Source organism: Neocloeon triangulifer, unplaced genomic scaffold (assembly GCF_031216515.1).
Source record: "Neocloeon triangulifer isolate White Clay Creek 2 clone unplaced genomic scaffold, ASM3121651v1 ptg000013l, whole genome shotgun sequence".
NCBI lineage: Eukaryota > Metazoa > Arthropoda > Insecta > Ephemeroptera > Baetidae > Neocloeon > Neocloeon triangulifer.
This window is the reverse complement of record NW_026775555.1, coordinates 4,595,428-4,622,187: the sequence shown is the minus strand read 5'-3', so window position 1 is coordinate 4,622,187 and position 26,760 is coordinate 4,595,428. Positions and strand designations below refer to the sequence as shown.

General features: G+C 35.4%; 2 protein-coding genes across 3 annotated transcripts in view; one reads left to right on the top strand and one right to left on the bottom strand.

Annotated features, from left to right (window-relative positions):
* The window catches only part of LOC132199218 (orexin receptor type 2-like), a 74,320-nt gene that overhangs the window by 9,456 nt on the left and 38,104 nt on the right, over positions 1-26,760 (bottom strand). Inside the window, exons 3-4 of the mRNA XM_059623782.1 lie at positions 23,167-23,314; positions 18,341-18,613 (exon numbers count right to left, since the gene is read on the bottom strand). Coding sequence (XP_059479765.1) covers positions 18,341-18,613; positions 23,167-23,314 — 421 coding nt within the window. The remainder of the gene's footprint in view (positions 1-18,340; positions 18,614-23,166; positions 23,315-26,760) is intronic.
* LOC132199214 (kelch-like protein 20) lies at positions 429-10,162 on the top strand. Of its 2 annotated transcripts, XM_059623778.1 has the most exons (13): positions 429-590; positions 970-1,086; positions 1,138-1,293; positions 1,349-1,470; positions 1,520-1,724; positions 1,916-3,299; positions 3,366-3,530; positions 3,582-3,731; positions 3,804-3,925; positions 3,976-4,180; positions 4,255-5,893; positions 6,250-6,339; positions 6,399-6,521. In XM_059623778.1, exons 1-6 carry the CDS (start codon positions 525-527, stop codon positions 2,903-2,905), a joined length of 1,656 nt encoding a protein of 551 aa, XP_059479761.1. In that variant the 5' UTR covers positions 429-524; the 3' UTR covers positions 2,906-3,299; positions 3,366-3,530; positions 3,582-3,731; positions 3,804-3,925; positions 3,976-4,180; positions 4,255-5,893; positions 6,250-6,339; positions 6,399-6,521. The 2 variants fall into 2 exon arrangements, with proteins under 2 accessions (XP_059479761.1, XP_059479760.1); XM_059623777.1 differs by lacking the exons at positions 429-590; positions 970-1,086; positions 1,138-1,293; positions 1,349-1,470; positions 1,520-1,724 and adding exons at positions 6,593-6,717; positions 6,856-7,063; positions 7,606-10,162 and having other exon boundaries at positions 2,910-3,299.

The window sequence follows — 26,760 nt, the reverse complement described above, 5'->3', positions numbered from 1 at the left end:
TGAATTTTTAATTAATTATTGTTTTTTTATTTGTTCACATTGTTACAAATACATTGTTTACATTTAATTTTTGAAAAACAATTATACAAAAATCACGGAAATTCTATTTTGAAATGAATGACTATATTTTTAATTTTAATGCGTTCATGGTAGAATTTCACGATTGATTGATGATTCATGAATATTAATTGAATTTAAATTCAAAATTGTTAAAAAATTGAGCTCAAACATATATCCGACTTTACAAACGCGTTAACGAGACAGTGCGCAGTAAATTGAACCTTTGACCATAGCAATTTATCATTTGGCATTTTTCTCACTATAGTTTTTGATTGACCTCTCGCATGATGTGTGCCCTCGTGAATGCTGGGGAAGAACCAATTCGCAGAGGGCAATTAGGACGTTGAATGCAAAGATCGTGTCATGAAGTTGATTGCTTCGTAAACAAACACATTGCGGCTCAAAAGCAGAATCAGCGACTGGACTCTCTCGCATTCGCTGACTTGGTATTGGCTCGGAAAGTAATGCGTCTGAAAGGGGCGATTGCTGTCGGGGTGCTTTGCATCCTTACTTTTGCATTGAAAACAGAGGTAATAAATACAGCATTTTATTTTTAATCTTTCAACCCATAATGTTTTTATATTTTAACTTTACGTCTTTTAATTGATAAATTTTGGCCGCGATTCTTTCATAGATGTATGGCCACGTTAGAAGATTTGATTTTTAGAAATTTAACATTGCGTCTTATAGGAATTTCTACGTTTTTCCAATTAGAAAAAAAATTGGCCTGAAATTTTTGCCTTAAAATTTTACAATTTAAATTTCAATACTGCTGAATAAAATTTGGGGGTTCATGGACATTAAAATTAATCATATCCTAACATTATTATTATGTGAAAATTTCTTAGGCCTCCTTGAATAAAAATTAATACCATGAGCAATTACATTTTTTGCTTACATCTTTTTTAGTGTGCGCGATATGCGAGAGAAACTGTTGAAAATGGGGCAACTCAAGCCCCTGAGCACGACTTTAATGGAGTTGCTGATTTCCACGACATAATCAAAACCTACAAGACCATACAAAAAGTGATTTTTTCAATTTTTTTGTACGCATCGCTTGTATGAATTAAATTAAAGGATGCGAAAAATTTGGTTTCTGACGATTCTGCCGAAGTGGTAAATAAAACTAACTGGCGAAATGGAAAGACCTTTGCTGGCAAACTTGGCTACATGTTAAGCAACTCAAAACTGACGGACTGCGTGTTCATCGTCGGTCCCGACAACAATACAGAGGTAAATTGAGAACTTTTTCAGAGCGTCCGGTTTTTACATAATGAGATATTTTTAGAAAATCGAGGCTCACTCCGTGATATTGGCGGCCGCCAGCCCCGTTTTCGAAATGGCCCTCGAAAATTCAACTAGTTTGCGAGTCAAAGAGTGGCAGCCTTCAGAGTTTAAGAAAATATTAAGGTAAAATACGCAGTAAATTGCAAAATAAATTTAATCGATGGTGAATTAGTTTCATTTATTCCGGTGACCTGTGCTTTGATGACTTTGACGAGGCGTGCACCCTGCTTAACCACGCGTCCAGTTTGGAACTTGATGGTGCTAATGAGGCTGCCCGTGGCTACGTCTTTAATTACATGTATCCGAACAGGCTGTGGAACGCGTACCAGTGCGCAAAACAGGCGTCCGATGAAAAACTTTTAAATTTTACAACAAAGGTAAATTAAAATAATTATTTTATGCTACAATTTTTCGATAGTGTGTTTCTGTTCTAATTATTTTAGAGTAGGGACTTTGTTTGAGGATTTAATTTTATGAGACATTTTTACTGGTTTTGCTGCAACTGCGAGAGAAAAACCTGAGATTTTAATTTAACAAAATTTTAATAACAAAATATTTAATTAAATAGCTAATCAGCGCCAAAACTACAGAGGCACTCAAAGACCGCAAGTTCAACGAACTGTCTCAAGCGGATTTGGCTACGTTTGTTGCTCGTGGCGACCTGAATGTCGAATCTGAGGTGGAAATTTTTGAAGCTGTCACTCGCTGGGGCCTGACGCAGGTCCTCAAGGACGGTTTAACGCCGTCGCCGGAATTGATGAGAGAGAAGATCGGGCCCGAAGTTATCAAAAACATTCGGTTTTTGACCATGACCGGCGCGGAATTCTCAAGGATGCACACGAACGCCAAATTGCTGAATTACGAAGAGGGACTTGCGGTTCTTTTGAACATCAACAGCCCGGGCGTTTTGGATTTGCCCAAAACCCTGTGCCCCCTGACGGAAAAGAGGGAGAACGTTGCAAGTGGCGAGTCTGAAACTTTTGTCACTTATGGAATTGGAGGAAAGAATTCTGTCTGCAGTAAAAAAGGCCGGGCTGAAGAATCGGGCGACTATTACGATTTGTACACGACCACAATTATCCCAAATACTGACCAGTGGAACATTTTGGGAATTCAAATACCGAAGAGTTTAGAGGCGCAGGCAGATTGTTTGGTGGAAGAGCATTTCGATATTTTAATTTTAAATTCTCAAAATGAAGTTGTTGAAACATTTTTCTATAACGCTGCTCCACTATGCACAACTGATCGGTTCACTTACAATGGAGGTTTTTATTCAAGAAATGACGGAAAAGTGATCAATTTAAAATTCAATAAAATGATTTCTATCCCATCGATGAGACATATCAGCAGTTTAAGCTCACAGCAGCGATACAAGATTAAAATTGTTTTCAGGGATCAAAAGACCTATCCCCGTAGTGTATCAAATGAAAATAGAAATAGTCCCAGCTCCAGCGCTTATTATCTGTACCACAGCTACTGGAACTTTTTGGGAACCAGCGTTCGATATAGACTTCTTGATAACTCATCATTTGTTTACGCAATAATGACGCAGAATTGAAAATTTGAGTGAAATTATAGAACACAATAATCCAGAATGAAAATTTGTTAGAGTAACTCTATGTTTGTGAAATCCGTTTGAACAATTAAATAAAATTGATATTAAATTTAAATCAAGAACAATTTATTCCTCATATTTTTAATAAGGTTATTTAATATTATATTTCTACTGGAGAGAGCTGATGGTAAATTTTTAGAGCTTTAACATAAAATAATGATGTTTTGAATTTTCAATATTTTCATTGGAGATAAGCAGCTGGCACAGTGGTGAACAGAATAAATCTAAATAGTATCGGGTCAGTGGGCCGACAAGCATGATGGTGGTTAAATGGCTTCTTCAACTTTTGGTGATCCACGGCATCTTACTGCAGACTCTCGGTGCAGGAATTAATTTGGTAAGACATTACGCAATAATTTCAATGTACACAAAAATTAAATTGTGAAATATTTTATTATTACAGCAAAATGAAAGTGATATAAACCTTTTATCCACAATGAATACTGAGCAATATTCAACAGAAATAGTAACTTCATCAACTTCCGAGTCCCCTCAAGAACTGATTCCGGAAAAATTAAAATATATAAATTTCCCTTACCAACAGCTCGAAAAATCATCAACGCAAGAAGTATTTTAAAATATTTTATATTTATATAGATTAATGAGATTTTTTGGTTAGACGTCTGATTTATCAGCTAAAATAAAGCAAGTTTACAAAGAAAAGTAGACATGGAAAAGCATAGATTTCCAAAAGAAAATACATTTTCTTTACTCGCAAAACATAATGACTGATTGTAACTTCATTGTGGGTTCTGGCAATGATACCGAGGTAAAAATTCAATTAATTTATCAATTAACCCGTCTGATCTTTGCATTTAATAAAAAAATATTATTTTATAAGGAAATATCTGCACATGCAATTGTTTTGGCAGTCGCGAGTCCTGTGTTTGCCAAGGCCTTAGAGAGTAACCGAAATTTCCGATTACCCGAAGTTTCGCCAAGCGATTTCCACCAAATTATGAAGTATGCATATTATATTTTCACGATGACATAACTTTAAATTTAATTTTTAGCTTTTTGTACACGGGTGAGCTGTGCATTCGCAGTTTTGAAGAGGCCTGTTCCCTTTTAAGACGGGCCGCGAACTTTGGCCTTGACGAGGTGGTTGAAATAGCGCGAGGCTACATCGTCTCGAAAATGTATCCGAACCACATTTGGCACGCTTATCAGTGCGCCCAAGTGGTCAAAGACCAAGATTTAATGGATACAGCGTTCATGGTAAGATAATAAAATTATGCGACCTGACTAAGCATAAACACAAATTTACATTAGTCAATCTGCTTGTTTTTTAGCTGATAATGAAATTCACCGAGAAAGCAATCAACGATCCAAAGTTCAACGAGATATCTCAAAGCGACCTCGTGGAATTTCTCTCCAAAGAAAACCTAAATATAACAAAAGAGTACCGCTTGTATGAGGCTGTCGTCCGGTGGGCCTTTTTCCAAGCCTCACGCCAAAAGGTGAAGGCAACGCCGGAAAAGCTCCGCGAGATTATTGGGCTGGACGTTTTGAAGCAAGTGCGCTTTCTGGCCATGTCCATGGACGAATTTCATATGGTTTACAATGGATTTAGAATTCTTAGTTATGAAGAAAGTCTTCAGATCATATTTAATATCAATAGATATAATTCAATTCATCTGAAAGAAATTTTCTCTAAAAACAACAAGTCAAGAACAGGCATTGATTACGTCGATGACAATAATTCTACCATTTTTATGAGTGGCGTGCCGGAAAGTTGCAGTACAGACACATTTAGTACAGATGACACATATTCAGTTCTTACTTCAGGAGAGCTTATATCCCAATATAGTACTTCAAAATTGAGAGGGATTCAAATTCCAAAGAGTCTTGAGGCGTTGGCCGACAATTGTACCTCTTTGAAGGAGCACTTTGATGTTTTTGTGTTTGACCAAAACAAAAAATTAATTGTTAACACGACTTACAACCAGATTCCACCTTGTACCGTGCCGAGTTACAATGTGATAAAATCTTATGGCAATCTAAGATGGGTAACCAAACAAGAGAGTAACCTAATCAATGTAGGGATTAAGGAAACCAACGTAAAATTGAGAGAGAAGTACACAATTAAGGTTGTTTTTCGAGTTCCTCGAACACTTCCATTGACACTAAGGAAGTCTGAAAATCTCAATACTGAGCAACGCAGTATGCAGACCACAGGCGTGACCTTTATGGATTACAGCAGTAGCTATTACCATTATCAACCCAAAAACAGTTTCATCGTCTCAATTGTACTATATCACTAGTATGAGGCACATCTACACGCCAACTTCTCTTGAGGGTCCTTCAAAAAGCGACATGTTTGCCTTGACATATTTTTTTATTCACGATTTATATTTTCATTTTTAATGTACCAACATGATTTTTGAAGAATAAATAGTATCATTATAACTTATTGTGTATTAAATTATTGCTATTATTATTAAATGTTCCTATTACACACTTTGCAATAAAGACTTAAAAAATTTATTCCATTCGACGTAAGGCGAATGTAGAAAAGCAAGGACAACATTTTTGTGAGTAATTTCGCGATAATATAAATTATTATTACAATATTTAAAATGTATGCTCCTTGCGTGAAAAAACGTTTTAATGAGATATGAAAAAAAAATTTGAAAGACGATAAAATAAAATTCATAATATACATAATTTTCATCAAATGTGTTATATTCCATGCTTGTGTTTGAAAATAAGTCAAAGGTCACGCTGAGGCTGATGAAAATTATCGTGTACAATCGCCCTCTAAATAATCTTCAGTTTCTCAATAAAGCTGAACCAAGTGAGGCCAAAAGAATGGACAAGCCCTTAATTTTACTATTGTGCGTGCTAATTGTTGGCTTCAAAAATAGTTGTTCCGGATATGAAGAAAATATTGAAAGAAGTACTGAGAGCACTACAATGATTGTTGAAGAGGTAAATCGCCAATTTTTTACAGCTATAGTCTAATCTCGCCTCAATTTATAATTTTATTTTTTTCCATACATAAAAAGTTGAAATTAAAAGAGAAAAAAAACATAAATCAAGAGAACTAGAGAAACATATTTAATTTAATACAGTTGTAAATTTTAAAAACGAATTGTCCGCAAGCATGATATGTTGAAATAAAAAAGTATAAGCACAGTTGCCTACTTCTTAAAAAACCAATTTAAAAAAAAAAATTAAATTATTTCATATTTTGCTTAAGGGAAAGCAATAATTAGTAGGCTTTAGTTTTTAATATCATACAAAAACAAAATTATATCAAACATTGCAATAAAATTGCCTTATAGACTTCTGCAGCCACAGAGGAACCTGAAGTTGAAGAAATTATCAGACCATCAATTGACTTTCGTACCATAATAAATAAATACCAAGAAAGGGTGAGGACATATTTTCACAATAAAATACCTTTTTTGTGCTACTGCTTAACCAATTACAGGAAAATCCAAGCGAAAATGTGCAAACTCAAGAATTTGGTTTTATGAAAAATTTACAAGAAATATATTCAAGTGGATTTTTGACTGACCGCACATTTTTAGTGGGGCCTGATGGTGAAGTGGAGGTATGAATTTTAAAAATCCTTTTTATATATTTTCTAATATAACTACCCCATAATTATTCAATAATTTTTAGAAAATAAAAGCGCACGCAGTTATTTTAGCAGCCTCAAGCAAACTTTTTAAATTTGCAATGAAAGAAGAAACAACTACATTTCGAATAGATACCATAGCTGGTGCAGAATTTCGGAAACTGATGAAGTAAGAAGCAAAATCCCACACTTGTCTTGTCTAACGTGAGGTCACAGAGTCCATAATTGGCCTTAAACTGGACTCCGTAGACTCGCGTTGGACATATGTAGTGAAGATAAAAATAAACTAAACCTCTTTTTTTTTCAGTTTCATATATTCAGGTGCTCAATGCGTTACAAACATTGAGGAAGCTTGCGTTCTACTTAAACACGCAAACACGTTTGGATTGAGTGCCATCAGTGAGGTTGCCCGAAGCTTCCTCTTCTCCAAAATATATTATTCATACAATACTTGGGACGTGTATAAATGTGCTGACGAAGTGAAGGACCAGACGCTAAAAAATGCTATTTTAAAAGTATGATGCATTAGTGGCATGTGAAGTACAGTTAATAATAAGTATTTGGATTTTAATCAATTTATGCATAATTTACTCAAACATGTATTATTAAGGAAGATTGAAACCGGGCGAACCTCGTTGCAAAGAAAAGATGAAAAAATAAAGGACAACTGACCCCAAAGGCGACCTGCGGTCTGCTTTAAAACCTAGGTTTTTGTCGCGTCCCAACTAAAACTAAGTGGGAGGAATTATTAAAAAATTAAATATAAAATGGGATAAAATTAATTGCTTAATTAATTTCTGCAATTTTTGTTCATTAAAATTAAATTCTCCCATTTTATTTTTAATTTTGTAATAATTCCTCCCACTTAGTTTTAGTTGGGACGCGACAAAACCCTAGGTTTTAAAGTACCAGCAGACCTCAGGTCGCCTTTAGGGGTCAGTTGTCCTTTATTTTTTCATTTTTTCTTTACAACGAGGTTCGCCCGGTTTCAATCTTTCATGAAATCCACCTCGAGTGTTATCATTCCATGTATTATTAAAATGTATTTTTTTTGCAGATTCTCTCAAATCGTACCAATGAGCTGGCAAAAGACGAAAAATTCAGTCTAATGACTCAGGAAGATTTGATCAAATTTGTTCAATTTGATAATATGAATATTAAGGGTGAAATCGAGTTGTATCAAATAATTATTCGTTGGGCCTTGCGCAAAGTATACGAAAAAGGACTGGAGAAAAAATCTGAAGTTCTTCGGGAAATAATTGGAGTTGATATTTTAAAAAATATTCGTTTTCTATCTATGTCGATAGCTGAATTCCAAAAGGTCTACTTAGGTTTCAAAATACTAACATATGAAGAGGCATTATCCATCACTTTTAACATCGACAAATACAATTCAATCTATATACCTGACTCCATCTCACCGATAAGCACGCCTAGGACCTCGCATTCTTTCAGAAATCCGAACGAGTCTTTTGAAATGATCGGTGTACCCGACCCATGCAAACCCAAGAGTGATAATCACAGATTTTTTAGAAATCGAATTGATAATAATGATATTTATACTACCCTTACTCAGAGTGAAATTCCAAAATCACGCCGTAGATTTCACTTGCGTGGCATACAAATACCTAGAAGAGTGTCTGTTGCTGGAAACATATTATGTAGCTCTGCAGAGGAGCACTTTGACATAATAGTTTTTGATTTTCACAATAATACCGTTAGCGAAACCACACACAATCAGATCCCCAAATGTGAAAATGATAGTCATTGGGATCGGAAGGAATCTGAAACAAACGATTGTCTTTGGAAGCGAGTACGCCCAAATCGGCTCATTAATATAAAACTTGATGTTCAGATACTGCCGACAGTGCCGACAATTATTGATTATTTTGACGATGATGCCGACAGTGCGGACGATATCCCATACAAAGTAAAAGTAATACCCCGTCAAACAGCAAGATACCCTTTGACTTTGTCTAGTTTGATTCAAACATCTGAAGATGGTCGAAGATGCTCTGATACTAATCCATTTAAGTCTGACTTCTCTGCAGGAAGTTATTACTATCTGGATAAGAGTAACTTTATTTACAGCATGATTTTGGAAGAATTATAATTATATCTCGTCCAAAAGGCAACACCTAACTATGAGCATCTCTAGAAATTGTTTGCAATGGAACTTTATAGCATACTATTGAAAACTAAAATAAATAAAATGGTAATAAAAGTGTAATAAATATTTCTGTGTGTATAGGCGTGAATAAAAATTATATTTTGACTAGAAAATATAATTTCTTTTTAAATTCAAATATTATAAAAAAAATTATTTCTTGTTGAGTTTTCTTAATAACTGTACAATAAAAAAAAATGCAAGTTCACCTTGGAACATAGAGATGGATGATGTTTGCAATTTAATTCAAGCTAAACTCACCAGCGAAAATCAAGTAGAAAGTAAAACACGTGCAATATTTTTTTGTCACCTAAAACTCATTTTAATTGCATGCTCCGTCATGTTTAATATTGTTAGTTAGTTATTTTTACAGGTTTTTATTAACCTTCCAACTCAAGCTAAATTAATGAAACATGCAGTTCCGTAAACATTTCTGAATAGAAAAAAACGGAGAATATAAAAATGATATTCTTTTTCCTGTAAAATTATGAATAAAAAAATACGCATCAGGATAACTTATTCCATAAATAAAAGCATAAGGAAGGCAAGAAGCGTGTCAAATATTTGAAAATTTGGCACAACATCCGCCTGCGCCGGAACCGAAAGCCTGCCGATAAGCCGCTGTGAAATATTCCACGTTTGGCTGCGACTCACACAAGCCGATACACGTCAAATCCGGCGTTCGATCGCATGCAATATTAAAAGCGCCCAATTCCCGGCGCCGCGCATAATTTCCCGCACGCCAAACCACACGCGGCCGTAACTCACAAGACGCAAAGCAAGAAATCTCAAGCCAAATTCGGCGGCGCAAAATAAGCCGATGAGTCACCTGCGGATTTTCGTGCAAGTGAGCAATAAAGATAAGGGCGCGCGCGCTTTGCAGTTGCGAGTGATTCGATTACGACCGTCCGGGTGATTTCTCTGTTTGAAGCAGAAATAAATTTGCCAAAGAGGAAGAGCAAGAAGCGAGGAAAGAAAAGCGCTCTCGTTCTCGTTCCTCTTGCAGCTGGAAAGGGAGTGCGATTAATGAATGTTCGCAATCACCTACACGCTAGCACAATTGAAACTTTACACCCGAGAAAGTAATCTAGTAATTGCAAAAGTTTACTGATCAATGTGGTTAAGTCGATTTGTAAGATTAAATCATTTCACTTGCAATTGATACCGCCAAATAGTACAATTTTCCCGACATTCTATGATAAATTTTCAGAAAGGTGACGGTTTATTTGAAGACCATAATAATTTCTTCTGATTTTGACCCTTTTTTAATTTAATAAAATGAGATTTCATGCAGAGATTCTGGAAAATTAGGCAATATCTTGGCATTGATGTTGCGCAGGTTGCATATGTTCTGAAAGCCAAAGTCTGTAGAAATTATTTCATTTTTACTTATTTTTTAATATGCTCAAATTATTATTTTTCTGAAATAAAAGAATTTTAAACTGGTTTCAAAGCAATTTATTTGTATAACCGAAATTGAGCTTATTTATTTTTCCCTACCAACGGTTTTTCCTTTTTTGGGGTACAAAAAAATACTAAAATATTAAGCATAAATATTTACAGTACGAGACTACATTAAGCTTTCCATTTTTAACAACAGTAAACAGGAAGCAGCCCGGCTGAGAAAACACAAAGGAGGTAAAAATCTCTCCATGCCACCAGATCCCCTGCTTGACGCATGATGCAGAGTTTTCTTTCATATTAGGATTTATGTCAGCCGTGATGAAATGCCAAAAATGTAATTTAGTACATATACGGGTTCTCTGTTCGCATCGCTGAGCAAATTTCAAATAAAAATTCTTCCACGAAACCTAGAAAGTGAAATTCGAGGTTTTTTTTTTAGAAAATATTTCATAATGAGGCACCAAGAAATGTCCACTTTAATATATGTTTTAGGGAAACTTTGAATGTCTGGAAAATACGCTCCAGCCAGAATGGACGGAAATGAATTTTTCTGCAAAAAGTAGCTCGTTGAGTGTCGACGGCGGGAAAGCACTCGTCGTTTGAGGACTCCAATCAAATGGCAACATATGAAAATCGAATCTTGATGCATCGAGGGGTGCTTGAGGAGGCAATCATCCGAGACGTTGAGCAAGGAAACTTCCTCAGAGCGGAAATAAATTTACACGCAAGGTGCATAAAATTACGAGTGAATATCCGGAGAGTCGGCGTCAGAATTTACTTTACATCCTAATGAGACGCAAAGTCGCGAAAAACGCGGCGCCACCTCGTAAATATGCATGGCTGAATATGTGGCAGCCGATGAAATATTAATTTTAAAACTCTGACGTGTGTGTGAAGGGCTGAAAATTGAAAAAAAAAAAAAAAAAAAAATTTAACACACACCACGGGCTGCGATGAATTTTTCAGCGGGCTTGCAAAACTAGGCAGCAAAACGTGCTTGTGTTGTTTTCACATTTCCAAAGCAGCAAAGCTTAATTAAATCAATGTTGGGAATAGTTAAATTTTTGCATCCCCCCTTCTTTTTTTATTAAACATTTCAAAATTTAAAAGTGGAAATAAAAATAACAGGCATTTAAATAATTATTTTAGCTATAAAATAAGGTTTTTGCGACTGGTAGAAACTTTCAATTTTAGACTGCAATTTTCTTTATTCACGTTTAAATTTTGAATTAAACTCCTTTAAAATGATTTTTTTTTTCAAACAAATTGTTTAAAACAATTAAATGTAAACAATATGATTTAAAAATTGAAATATTAATGAATAAACAACGTAAAAAAGCAAAAAAATTAATTAAAATTGTCTCACAAGTTCAACGTTTATTGATAAATATTATAAATGAAAAAAAGGGGTTGCATTTTAAGAGTATATCGTCTTTAGTTTTCTCTCGTCGCAAGCATTTTAACAAAAGAACTTGTGACAAAATCTCAAGTTGACGGCGCATTTTTTATATCTTGCACGCCTCAGCACAATTAAGTCGTTAGACTCGTCCTCACTTCATTCTCGTCTCCGTGTTGTCTTGCGAAGAGCGAGTTTTTTTTTCAAAAAGCTCCAACTGCGACAAGCGCACGCACACAGTGACAAAAGTACGGAATCCGTCTCTGCTTTTCTTCCGCTGCTGTTTCCTCTCGCGCCACACCGGCCGCGGCCACATGCAAATTCCTTTCTTAAGCTCCGCACGCAGAGTCTAAACACACTCGTGGCTTCACAAGCAGCCGCGACGCTTTTTGCCAGATTGCTTTTTGCATTTAGCAGCGGTGGTAAAAAAGAAAAAAAAAAAAGAAAGACCTGAGAATTTTTAGCAATTCAAAACGACAGTGGAGCTTTAACACATAAGTCTGACAGTATCTTAAAATAATCTCATGTTTAGAACTACGTAATTTGGTATAATTGGGTATTATTTCTTGGTATAATTATGTAAATGAGAGTGTCTTTAAGATGTCTTTATCTGAGAAAAAAGATGTCTTTATCTGAGAATAAAGATGTCTTTATCTGAGAATAAAGATTACTTTATCAGAGAATAAAGACATCTCAATCTGAGATAAAAGATGTCTCAATCTGAGAATAAAGATGTCTTTATCTGAGAATAAAGACGTCTCAATCTGAAAAAAAAGACGTCTTTATCTATGAATAGATCTATGAATTATTTTATTTGTATATTTGATCACAGTTAAGTATATTTTAAGTTCCTGTGCTTTTCCAAAATTAGTTCCAAGTGAGGAATTTAATAAAATGTCAGGAAAAATCAAAGATCAGAAACTTTGAGGGGGAAAAAAAACTTTTTACTCCATTTGTTTATTTCCTGTTATTTTATAAAAACGATTCCTGTGTCCCTTTGTATGAGGTTGCACTCAATATTTTAGCCTCCATTTTTTCGCATCGTTTGAAGTAATTTCAATCTGACCGTGAGCGGTGAAAAATTGTGAATTAAAGAGTTCACCAATAATATTGGTAATGAGCAGCAATTCGCCAATAGAGAAAATTACCCTGCTTATTGGCAAGGAAATTCAGTGCTTTTCACCTGCGGCCCGTGAATAGACCTTCTCGAGCAGCCCTTCAATAACACGCACGGACGACCAGGTTACTTTGATTGACGCTCACTTCAGTCGAGAACGCATTCATCAGACAGAAGTTGACTTGTCGGTCTGCGTGCAAATTAATCGGAGCCGAAATTCAGAAGCAATAAACTTGAAACGCAAGAAGTAATATTTGGTTGCAAAATTGATTTCGGTCAGGCATATTACAAGCTCCCGGCGCATTAATTTCATTCTCTAGGCAAACACAGAGAGCAAAGACCCGGGCCGAGAGTGAATTGTGATTGCATGAATTATTAACCTACAACCGGGAGGCGAGGGAAATCCGGTTGAATTGCTTTGCCTACGGTCTCTTGAGCTTCCATTAGCCGTCCGTAATTGCCTCTGGGAGGACGATTTTCTGTCCATTTGGGCGCGATAAACGTCCGGTTAAATCACTTGGCCTGTATCGCTATATAAAAAATCATCTAGGCCTCAGAATTCTCCTATTCACAAAAATAATTACAAAATTTCTTTTGAAATTTTTTCTTAGTAAAAAAAAAAGATTTATTTGGTCTAATTTTAAAATCCAGCTGTCTGAAAACTTATTACAACTGTTGAATAAAGCAACAGTTCTTTTTTTTAAATTATTAATGCATTTTTTAAAAGTATATATTTTTATTTAGCATTTTTTCTCAATTTTAAATGCCACATCATCTATTATTTTCCAAAATAATAACTTCACACAATATGAAATTGCTATCCCATTACTTTTGGTCGGACGATTTTGACGCGCTCCTTTCAATACACCCCATCCATGTATTATTACATGAAGAGCCAACTTCGGGAATAGAATTCCTGACCATCTTTGATGTTTTGTTAACAAGCACGCCAACGTGAGACGCTTTTGAAACTCTATGCGAAAATGAAACGCCTAACACAACAACGACGTGCCCTTTCTCCCAGGGAGGTGAGTGTGTGTGATCTCGGAACGCAGCGCCCTTGGAATCTCTCTCTAGATATATTTTTTTGGAAGAGACGCGAAATTCGTCGCAGAAATGAAGGGTGTCATACGTATTGCCGGTGTCACCGGCCGTATTTGACAAGAAGCTCATTCACCGTGTCCAAATGTATTTCCCCCGAGAATGCTGGCCACGAATAGAAAAAAAACATGGCAACGCGCTTGTGATTTTGCTACAACGGGAATGCACTTAAAATAGAGGATTTCCCGGAGCCCTTAATGGGCTCGAGCCTTCGAAGTAAACAGAGAGTGAGCGAGACCGTCGGTAAGGCCTATTAGTGATTTTAGCACAAATCCCAACTTGAATGGATTTCCGGGTTTCGGAAAGTCCTCTGTGCACATGCCAAGTTTGAAATGACAAAGCGTTGTCCAGTAATTGCCAAACTTGTATTGATGAAAATTATTTTTTTAAATTTAAATTTTGCTCGCAAAATTAGTGTTAATTAATTAAGAGGGGTTAAATTTTAAGAGAAAATTTATGAATAATTAATGTAAAATGATGATTAAATATATTTAAAAAAATATCCAAAAAATTTGCTCCTTGTAAACTAACCAGCCGCAATAAAAATTTGTCAGAATGATATGAAAAAAAAGATATTATTGAGAGACAATTTCATTTTCAAAAATCTCAACAAATTCGTCTATAGCAACTATTGAAAAGTTACAAAAAAATCTAATCAATCAGCATTCATTGAAAATCGAGAAGGAAAACTTTTAATAATTTTTATCCAGAAAGAATTTATTTTTATAAAACTGCGCCCAGATCAATTCATTGACTTTTCTTTTTATTCTCACGAGTTCATAGCATTTTTCGATAACAATTCTGTCGTATCTTAAATATTTAACAACTTTTGATATTGGAAATGAAATTTTAGCAATTTAATTTATTAATATTGTCAAAGAAATATATTAAAATCAGCCAATTCATAGATTTTTATTTTATTTTGGGAATTTTCAAAACTTGTAAAACACGGGCACTTGTTGTCTCCCTTGCAATTGAGCTCTTTTTATTATTAATATTAATTCCCCAGTCTCATATCGCCTTCAAGCATGTGCCGCCTAAATCTCGTTAATATATAACATCGGCGTCAAAAGGAGAGAAATTATGCCGAGTTTCGCCAAGTAAACACATTACCGCGCATCTTCTCTTTGTGTCCTTGGCTCGCTTTGACTGAGAGGGAAATACAAACACCGAATTCTTAAGCGCAATTTGCATCCAAATGCGGACAAGCAGTCGCCGCGAACACAAAAGCGGCGGCGACTTTTCTCCACGTCGAGTGACAATGCGATTAAGCAAATGGAGGGGCTGTTTCTGCAAATGAGAGAAAGAGCCGCTCTCTGCATCTCAATCCACCCTCACTTGGGCCTCCAACACAGCTCCTTTGACTGTGACACCCACACAGAGAGAAAATCGTCGCTCAATTTGTCTCTCACTTGACTTGCACGACATTGAGAGAGATTTTTGTATTCACAACAGGTGTGCTGAAGTAATGAACAGGTTGGCAAACTTCTGCATTAAAGCTGCTTGCAAATTAATTCAACTAATGATGCGTCTAAGTAAATAATTAGGATTATTGAAATTATTATCAAAATAAATTAAAAGATTTTAAATTTGCTAAAAAATTGTAATTTTACATACATCATAAATTTATTTCTGAAAAGCTTTTCAATTAAAATTTTTGAACTCAAATTTTGTTTGTAGTTGTTGATTTACAATTTTTGGCTACAATTTTTTCCAACTTCATCTTATATCTGTAGAATAAGTGCAAAGCAATTAATTTTTCTCGCTATCTGCAACCGAGGGTTATCGAACAACAGATTCGGTAGAGCATGTGCAGACACACTTGTGAAAGGGACGTGGAGTGTGAATTCGTGGAAAAGCCTATTAGGTCTGGTGAGCGCTTGAATGGAAATCAATGTGATCAATAACTCCAGCATTTCCACTCCTTCGAACGTCCGGATATTATTCCAACTCTCAAAATTAATGCTTGCTGAACTTTTGTGCGGTAAAATTAAAAACTAGATTTTGTAATATCTTCTCGCGAAGCAGGAAACGTGTTTTTGGAACAAAGCCCGCTCCATCTAAAGCTCTGGAAACAAATAACGGCAATTTCCTCTGGGAATCAATTAGTTGAGCGTGGAAATCTCAATTTCGCGCGTCGACTGTCAAATGTGACAATCACACCAGAGCTTCAAAGTTGAGCGGGGTGAAAGCGGAGAAACGAATTGAATTCCATTTGTGTTGCAGACTTCCCGCTCGGCACAAGTGCTGCGCGGGTGGCGCGTTGCCCCTTGACAAATGACGTGTATTTACGGCTGGCTGATGATGAGCGGAACATGTTTGCACGTGAGCACATCACACAAAATAATCTGTGCTTACGGGAAATGGCATTCGAAAGGCATCAAAGGATCTGACGAAAATGGAAATTTGAACGGTAAAATTTTTCCGATCAATTTTTTTATATCAAGGATAAAACGGTAGGAAAACCTGTTGAGGAGCAGTGGAATGTGTGCCAGATAAATAGTTTCCCTTTACGTAGCAGAGGTGGGGATTTTTTTATCTTTTTATCGAAGTTGACCTTATGACATTTTGTTTCTTTCGCTAACACATCAGATAAAATTGATTTGAATTTAATGGCATCGGAAACTGCTGCTTTTTATAGTCGAGGGTCGCATAAAAGTATAAACGATGCAAACAAAGCGTGCGGAAAATTGCCATTGATGCAAACAATCAGACTTTCTAAAGAGGACGTTCGCGTGACGAGGAAATAAAGTCTTCAAAGTTGTTTCGTGTTGATGCGGACTCTTTATTTTATGACCAACAATGTAAAAGAGAATTTTTATTGCTTTAATAAATAACAAATTAATTGGTTATGGAACTAAATTTCCAAATCTGGTCAATATATTTCCGGAAATTTCGCTACTAATGTTTGTTTGAGCCAATGCTTTCATCAATTAAAATTTTAATTTAAATTAAATAATAAATACAAAAAGATTAATTCAGCACTAAAATGATTTATATTGAATCACATTTATAACTATTTTTATCGTAATTAGTTTAACATTTCAATTTTTCTTTCAGCATTGGCTACAGTTTTAGTCTAGAAGTTTTTAAATTAAAACCGACTTAATGGCCTGGTGTTTACTGACAATGAGAAAGCCAAGGGGTTAAAAGGATTCAACTTGATTTTCGCATAGTTGCAAATTGATAGACTGTCGATGGAAAGAGGAAAGTTGAAAAGCGCTTATTCTCAGAGCAAATATCTCGCGACTTCTCTTCGCAAGTCCGCACGCTGTAATTCACGGCCCAAGTTTATGCCCTCGCGCAAACGGCATGCGTGCGCGCGTCGAGTGAGTTATTAAGACCCCTGCAGGGACCATTAATTCACGTCCCAGCCTCGCGGTAAGCATCCCGGTCATAAATCCAGTGCTGAATGGAACATGCAGTCAGCTATTTGAGTTTTGAGTGTGCAAATTGATATTCTAGGTGGATTTTTTTTTTCATTGAGGAGGGCGTTTTTTTTTTACTGATTCATAATAAGAGAAATCCACTTGAAATTTTATATCTTTTAAATGAAATATTCGATCAATTTTTTTCTTAGTTTCTGTTCTAAAAATAATTCTTTTAAATTATAAAGTTTCACCTGATACCTTAAGTAAGATCAATTAAAATAAAAGGAGATAAATGCTTAATGACACCACGAAGTTTTCATTTAGATTTTTGTATTGGAAAACTTGTGAAATCTTTTTATGTATTTATTAATTTTATTATTTATTTAATAAATATTTTAAATTCACTGCAGTCATTTTACTTTAGTTTTTAATTTTTATGGTTTATATTAATAAATCAGTCACTAAACGTGAGTGGAAATAAAACAAAGGCAAAATTAAACAGAATAGAATTCATTCATTTGTCCTTTCAATGTATGTATTTTCAGTATTTTGCTTGTTGTCCCTCAATTTCTGAGAATTTGCAGTTCGACTGTTCTCGAAAGAATTAGAAGCAATTTGTTTGCATTCATTGTGCTTTTTATACCTATTGTTTGTCTAAAAGAAAAGCTGGGAGAGAAAGGAATCCTCTCTCAGGACAATGCCTAATTAGAGGGTGTGAGTAAAACAAGCGAAATAAAAGAGCTTCGCCGCGTCACCTTCAAAGAACTAATTAATCCAAGCAACAATAAAAAAATCAACTGGAGCCTGAAATAACAAAACGCGTCTTGCCAGTTTCCCGGCAACCGACGAATAAGGGTAGGATCCGTTTCAAGTCTCAGATTGCACTTCGCGTTAATCCCCTCTGAAGCAATTAAGGCGAAAATTAATTAAGCGGCTATAAATCTGGGTGGGACTAAATTTCCGATTCGCGGAAGCGGCGACGAAAGATGATTGCGAGTAATGAGATGATTTCAGCTTTGATCCTCACAGATGGGAAGAGGATGAAGGACATTGGATATGCTTGCGGGCGTTTCCATTTTCAAATAAAATCCGCAGATTCGCCACTTTGATATTGGATCGGTCAAAGAAAATTTTCGCCCATATATTCGAACAAAGAGATTATGACCTACTTTCCAAGCGGATTAAATTTTAAATTTTAATTACAAAGAATTGAAAAAAAAATAAAAGTTTACTCACTCATGCTGCTGGTGCGTTCGGAGGCGAGCGTGGCCGACGACGAGGCGAGTTCGGAATGTCCGGGGATGGCGTCCGAGCGCCAGAGGACGCGGACGATTTGCCAGTAGGCGACGGTCATGAGCACCAACGGCAGCGAGTACAGCAGCACCACTTTGACGCACAAATACACGATTTCCGTCTCGGTGCTCCAGTTGGGCGCGCACTGAGTGAACAAGTGCGACGAGACACGCAGCTTGGGCGGCTGCGTTTGCAGGGCCAGCAATTCGGGAATGTCTGCAAGCAGAAAAAGATTATTCAATTTACAGACTACAGAGCATCTCTAATCAAAGTTGGGCGACTTCTTTGTGCACAATCGGAAAAGGGATAAAAGGAGTTTTGTAACAAAAGAAACTTCTGGATTGACTACAACTTTTTGAATATAGTGCAAAAAATATTGAACAAAATAGCTCTTTTCAGCAAATAATAAAAAATTCGTCTTATGATAAATTGTTGAATTGTCATGAAAAACGTTTCCAATTTCCAGTTTTTGAATTTAACTTTATATCCAATATTTTTTATCTTTTCCATATTAAATTTTTGGAAAGTATTGATTTTGGCAATGATGAGATCGGGCTTGTCCTCGTTGAAAAATTTGTTTAAAAAAAAACGGATTGTTTTGTATTTTTCTTGGTCACGAAAGAGGGTCACAGACCGTGACCGAAACTGGTAGAGTAGATTTTTTTAATAAAAACAAAATTTTAAAACGAGGAAAAGCCCGATTTCTTCATTTCCATGATCATCTCCTCAAGAGTGAATTTCTTCAAGCAAAAAAGTATTGATTTTCTTTAATTTTTTTGAGGGTGACAAACCCCGTTTTCTTTTTTTTATTGCCGTTATTACAGTTTTATTTTTACATTAAAAACGGTTAAAAACAATTTCAGCCAATAATTTCAATATTTTCTTGTTAATTTTTTTTTTAAATCATTCAAAATTTACTTGTTTATCTTGATCTGCGACCTGAATATGAAGATGAAAAATAACAACTTGGTGTTTTAATTTTTGCTAGTGGTGATGCCTTTTTGTCCAACAATCTCTTTTTCTTAAATAATTGTTTTTCAAAAATTGAATGTAAACAATGTATTTTTGTAACAATGTGGACAAATAAACAACAATAATAATAATATAAAATTTAAGTTGATTCTCTTCGTCTTTGCAAAATTTGCAAAAAAAATGCATAACTAACATATTTGTTTCTTGTCAATGCAGGATTTCAACTACTAAATTTATCTTGCAATTACTATTCCAAGCCGGTTCATAACTTTCCCACGAAACTTTAAGGTTATTTGATTATATTCTAAAGACACGTGTCTTGATTATAATTGTCTTGCTGACGAAATCTCATTAGCAAGTTTTCGAAGTAATCATTATTTTCCATAGTTAGCATTCCAGAACAGACACTTCTTGTCAATTACGCTAATTGTTTGGGACGGTGCGCTCGCCGAGACAAGTGGTCCGTATAAAATGTGTAACGAGCAAACATTAATTTCTCATGAGCAAGGCAAGGTCGGAAAAAGCCGTCCTCAGGGGAAATATTATCTTGCGCCTCGGGAATTTCAACGTGAAGAAATATTGCTCGTGGGCATCAACGCGGAACAAGGAACAGAGAGAAAGTGGAAGTATTAAAAAAGTTTCCTAAACTTTTTACTTTTATTGCGTACACTGAAATTTATCTTCATTGACGAAAACAATGAAAAAATTAGTTGAATAATTGTTTTGACATGGTCGACTTTATGATGGTTTTCGCTGAATAATTAAGTTGTAAAAAAAAGCATTTTATGTCCCACAACAAAACACGTAAGTGCGCTTTTTATGGTCGATAAAAGCCAACTCTTTGCTCTTGAAAAAAAGTGAGCGGATTGAAATATATTTACGAGAACAAGATACAACTCCCTCGGGTTGTTTATTAAGATTGCCGTTGGGCAGTAGTGGGACGTGATGTTCCGCCGGCGAATTCGTGTATACGTCGTGAATAATTTGTTTGGCCCAGCAGTAAATAATATTGCTTATAGGCTTCCATTTTTCTTATGTACGCGAACGTAAGCAACTCTTCGATCCATCCGTGCTCGCTGACGAAACTCAATTTTAAACAGACCGCGCCGAATGGAAACTTTATTGGCTTGTTTCAAAGAAGACACGGAGCAGAAGATGGCATAACTAATGTTTTGTTTACTCGGAATGTTGCCTGGCTAATCTCGTTCTCTGCGGCTTTCCATTTGCTGAGCAAACAAAAGGTGCTGCAGCTTCCAGTTCATCGCGTTAGGGATTTTTCGGGAGATAAAATCTTGAAAGGAGCAAAACTTAATCCAATTTTATTCGTGCGCCATTGATTTTTATTAAAAGGTCAGATGTAAGGGCTGATTGTATAGCCTAGGATGTATTTTCAGTCACAAATTTTGTATTAAAACAGAAATTAATTTTATCAATAGGTGTTTATTTCATTGTAGATCAATTATTCCATCAGCACCGTTACTTATAAAAATAATTAAAAAAATTATTATATTGGTGTTTATAGAAACTACATGAATATAAAAAGTGATTATTATAAACAATTGGTTTTAATTTGATTCATTACGCAAATTACTCATTATAATTTAATCATATTTGGTCATAATTAAATACTAATGTGGAAAAGTAAAAAATATAGTTGATTTCAATTTTAATTATTAATTATCTTTTGGTTTATATCAGTTTATATCAATCATTATTTTATTTAACAGTCTATTAATTTAATTATTGCATAATTATGAAGATGAATTTGGCTACAATTTTAAATTTTGTTTTACAAAAATATTGTTCATTTTTTGCATATAAAATATAATTTTTCCACCCAACAAACCATATCATAAAAGCCTCATCCACACGTGCCAGACAAATGAGGAATGATATCCTAAAACAAGATGAATGTGAGCTGCACGTTTGCAAAAGTTTGCGCACATCTATTATTATATCACAAAGCCCAGACCGCAACAACTGGCGGAGAAACATTTTGCACGAATGAGGGATGGCGCTGCGGCTCTCATCTCGCATTTTCGCCATTGTTTTGTACGTGCGCTTGCGGTGCTCTTATATTTGCAAACCGAATGAGGGACAATTATTGCCGGCCGGACTTATCGCAGCGATTTGTTGGGTGCGAACGACGCCTTCTGGCTTGCGCAGACTATAATTAAGTTGCGCGACGTGCCACTTTGGCAAATTGGAATGTCCGCGACGAAAAAGCACTGGAACAAAAGAGCTGACGCTTGTTTATCTTTCTTTGGGGTGAATTAATTGGATGGGTGAAATGTTCAAATTGAATTCAATTCAACCGTTAAAAATAAAGTGGGATATCCATGTGCTAATTTATTTATGTAATTTCTGTATTTATAGTGGTGATTTATGAGATAATCATGCACCCAATATAATTAATAATTATTAGAAAAAATAGTGTAAATAACATTTTAAATATTATATATTTAAATAAAAAATGTTTTAATTTTCATAATTTCTTTCATATTGATAGTTTATATCAATTATAATTTGCAATTTTGTGAATAAACTGAATAATGTAGTCTTTTTAACCAGTTAAAATGATAAGAGCTCGTAAGAATTTCAGAAGAACTTTAAACATTTCAAGAAAAAAAAACGTTAATCTTTCATCTAAAATAGTTTTTGAAATCTCCATTATTACTATAATTATTATTTAAATCTTCTCGCCCATAAAAATTTAAAATTTTTAACCAAGCCCGGTGGCCCAGTGGTTAGAATGCTTGCATTCTAATCAGTGGGTTCCTTGGCCGTCATGGGATCAATGCTCAGCCTGGGGCTGTTTGTGGAAACAAATAGCCTCTGGTATGCGAATCATTGATAACATTTCGGCTGACACGTCGGGAATTTGGGAGGTATGGCGCAAGCTGTACCGACTCGCACTCGGAGGTTTGCCACGTTTCCTCCGAGCCACAAGCTGGAAGAACTCAGCTTGTGTGGCGAATGCCTGCGTTTCATTCCAAGTCCTTCGTGGCAAGGCCAGGGCAAGGTCTCAAGGGGGGTGGGGGGCCCATGCGAGCACCACCAAATCTGCTAGAAAGCCCCCGAACAAGGGTCAGGTTGGTTGGGAAGCACAAATGTGCTAAGGGTGCTCGACTTCGGCAAGAGACCGACCCAATAGCCTAATAAGCTCACGGGTGCCATAAGCAAAAAAAAAAAAAAAAAAAAAAAATTTTTAACGCCCGACATCAAAAGAGACTCGGCCGCCGCGCTAAAACCACGTTATTGAAAAAATGGAACAAAAATCTGTGTTTAAAAATGTATTTACTCAAAATTAAATAAAACATGATTTTTCTAGTTCAAAGTACCACGGTTAATATTAATTTTGAAAAAAAAAAATTATGCCAACGAACAAAAGAACTATAAATTAAGGAAACAGTTAAAGTTGCATTTGAGCTCTGAATGGAAAATTTTAAAAGAAAATTTCAGATGCGAGAGCAAGTAAGACCAAGTTTAAAAAAATTTGTTTAATATATTTCCAATTTATAGAGGAAGCATTTTTCCTTTATTTTATTATAACTATGGAAGACATGAAAAGTTATTAAAAAGTATGCTTGGGTTTTGCGCCTGCGGCAATTCTGCGAAAAACCACCTAACAAGATTTCTCCCTCGAAAGTTGCGAAAAAAGCAAAATTAATAAACAGAGCGGCTCGTTTCAAGCAAAATAAAATCGGCATGACGGTGCAGTAAAGGTGATGCGAGTTGGGAATTGATAGGGGTGAACATAATGCAATATGTGAAAGGGAAAACGTGTCGCGACTTACCAACGGTGAGGGCGACGAGCCAGATCAGCAGGATGGCAGTTTTGGCCCTTCCGGTGGTGCTCTTGAACTTGAGCGGGAAGCAGATGGCGTACCAGCGGTCCACGGAAATGAAGGTCAGCGTCAGCACCGACACGGCCACAGACACCGTCTGCAAACAGACCACACACGAGCAATTATTGTTTCGTTAATAATGCACACACAGCTATTAATTTAACACGCTCAGCAAAACCAAGATTCCAGGGAGGTGGAATTCACGAATTTATCTAGTTTCCCTGGAGGGAATGCTTGGAATTTGGCATTGGACTGTTTTGCAAGCATGTCTGTGGATGCCTTTATGAGGCTTTGGGAAATGTATTGGGCAGACATGCACATGTATTAAGCACAGAGAATTCGTGGAGGAAAAAAATAGCTAAGTTATAATTCAATTGTATTTCAAAATCCTCCGCATACCTGATAAAGGTTAAAAGGAAATTAAATGAAAATATTTATTTCTTTCCAAAAAAACTTTCCATCTGACATGAAGCATGATGGTTTTTATTGTGCACAAAGTTTTGATCAATAAGTGTTAATTTAAGTTTTTGTTTATTTTCAGTATAAAACATTTTGCCATTAGAACTCGTATAAAAATTTCAATTAATTGAGAATATTATTAAATGAATTTATTTATAGGATCAATTTTGTTATTGGAAATGAAGAAATCGGGCTTTTCCTCGTTGCAAAAATTGTTTTTATTCAAAAACAAATGGCTCAATACCAGTTTCAGTCACGGTCTGCGAACCTATTTCACGAGCAAGTAAAAAATAAAAGTCAGCAATTGAATTGAAAAAAAAATATTATTTATTTTTTATTTATTATATTTTAACATATAAAAAAAAATTAAAATCTTTAAAATAACAAATTCAAGTACCAGCCTATTTTGGACCAATTAAGTCGATTTTAAAAATTTCTAAAGTTCAGCGAGTAAAAAATCTAAATTTATAACAACAAATAATATTATCAATTGGATTTTTTGCTTCATCATTGCCTCATTTAAAAGTTTTTACGTTCTTTCTTATAAACAGTATTAAAACAAAAATGATACTGCTTTGGTTTCAATCCAATGTTGATAGAGTTTCAAATAAATTATAAATACGCTTTTTGATGAAAAATTTCACTTCAAACTTGTAGGGCGTCTCAGTGTTTACCTTTTAATTAACGCGATTTTTCTGGAACCAGTGCCCAAAACTAAAAACTCTTTTGAACCATATTTTTCATCAAAATTCCTCTCACGTTTTGTCGCACAAGATTGCGGTAAAAAAGTAAAAATTTCCCTCTCCAAGCAATCTTGCGCTCAACGAGGCCGAAATTAGTCCTTGAGTGGGTAGCGGCGGGTGTTATTTTTCTTTTTTTTTTTTAATTTTATCTCGGTGCTTTAATCCCGGTTCACAGGTGGCGGAATGCGACTGACATGTCGTCGGCCACGCCGCAGAGTGGCTTTCGCGATAAGGGGCTTAAACCCTGCAAATTATTCAGCGCGGCTCCGACTCAACTTTTCGCCGCCACGAGCAGAATCTATTCGAGGCCAGATTAATCCAATTTCCAGCCATTTCGCTACGATGTCATCCTGTGAAAAAAAAACAAGCCGTTTTTTGCCTCGGGACAAGAGCGTATGTGGCCAAAATTTACTGTTTCGCCGCAGCCGACGTGCCTTATCATATTTTTTTTGCCCTCGAATAAGAGCAAAAAATTGATGCTGAACTGCTCATTTGAAATGGAGGTGCTCGATCCCGGTTCTGCTCTCGGAATTGCCAATTTGCTTTTTGCGTCTTTCACGTCGGATCCAAAAAGAGGTTTGTTGATAAAACGACCTGGTAGCGATTCAGTCCAAAATAATACTCTTGTTGATGCCTTCGTGAGTTGCTGAGAGGGATTTTAGCTCTACAGGGTGAAGCAAAAACTAATGAGGGTTGCAATTAGCCTTCAGATAAGCTTCCTAGCAAATATGAATATTCAATATTTTATGTAAAATAGAATAGCCAAAGCCGTAAATAATTACTTTCCCCATACGTAAACATCGATAAAAAAAAATAGGTGAATTTTATTGAGGGCTTATTGGTACTTATACAATTCATAATCACGGGAATTTTAATTGCAGAAGAAAAGCAAAACTTTCTTGAAAAAGTTATAATTAGTTATTAATTTCTTGTCTAATCATAGACAGCAGATTGTCGAGAAAAATGGATGGAATATTAAAAATAGCATATTTAATATCAATTAAATTAAAAATTTCAAGTTTCTCTGGCACGTTTAATGCGTTCAATAAAATTTCCTCTGTTTTGTTAAATTATCAACAATTTAGGCCCTTTCATAAGTCATAAGATATATTTATAATTATAATTAATGGCAGTAAAATTTAATTAATTTACAAAAGCCTGTTACGGATGCATAAACAAAATTAATTAAAGTCTTTCTTTGTAATTTTGATTTGATATTAACGAAAAAAAAATGCACAAACCAAAGATTTATTTCTCATAAAAAAAAAATTAGTGGGATGCTTGGTAATGATTGAAGAAACGTTTGAAAGCAGACACCCACATCATTTGAGACTTTAATTGGCAAAAAAAAACTTCAAAGAACTGTCAAACAATTAAACAAAATTAACTTTCCACCTCGGTGGTTCCTCCTGAATATTTTTTTTTTTTTTTGAACAATGACAGCGAGTAAAATTTAGATATTCTGGTTTATTTTCAGCCATCTCCTGCTTTGACGAAAGGAGACTCGGTTTCGTGTTTTCCATTGCGTGTATAATTCGGTTATCCGCGCCACCGAGTAAATGTGAATTCAAACTTGTGGTCCAAACAACGGCCCTTTGGTTTGAAGCTTCACCGGCGTCATTGTGTGGGAAAGCCAGCCATTTATTTCAAGCTTTTGCAAATAAAATTGCACCTTCTCCGGTGAAATTGGATCGCACCAGCGTAACTTCCAACTCAACTCAATTCCCGCTGCGAATTAACGTGCACGATGAACCCGACCTAACCGTGAGTTTGAATAATTGCCACTGTAGTGCTTCAAGCGAACGGAATACGTTTTGGATTACATTTACACGCATCTGGCAAATTCGCTGCTGACGAGAGTTATTATTGCGTAAATGTTATTCCCATGCGCGACTGCGAATTCTCGCGATCAATCAAGCATTCAGATGAGTCGCGAGTTAGTTTATTCAGCGCGACACTTCTCATTTTTGTTAAAGTTGACAGAAGATTAATCTACAGGCAGAATAATTGAATACTGACGTCATCCATCGAATCAAATGCTGGAACTGTTTGTTATGAGGTCTTTTTATAAAAATAATACCACTTTTAAGCTCGCTTGAAATTAAGCTGGCTTGGAAAATATAAATATAAACACTATGGTTTTTTGTGCTGCAAAAAGGGTTCAAATATTTAAGCATGATGTTGTTTACAATTGTTTAATTATTAATTTATAGTAAATATTTTATGGTTAATTTTAACTAGTTTTTAATATTTATTTATTATAAATGATTAATACTCTATTATTAACATTTTTTAAATCAAACTTTTAATTTTTAAATTGCTTTTGAAGAATTTCAGTCGA

Coding starts and splice junctions, on each gene's coding strand:
- LOC132199214 (XM_059623777.1), top strand. CDS start 5,654: ATGCTTGTGTTTGAAAATAAGTCAAAGGTCACGCTGAGGCTGATGAAA. Junction 6,522..6,592: donor GGCCTGATGGTGAAGTGGAG/GTATGAATTTTA, acceptor AATAATTTTTAG/AAAATAAAAGCGCACGCAGT. Junction 7,064..7,605: donor TAAAAAATGCTATTTTAAAA/GTATGATGCATT, acceptor TTTTTTTTGCAG/ATTCTCTCAAATCGTACCAA.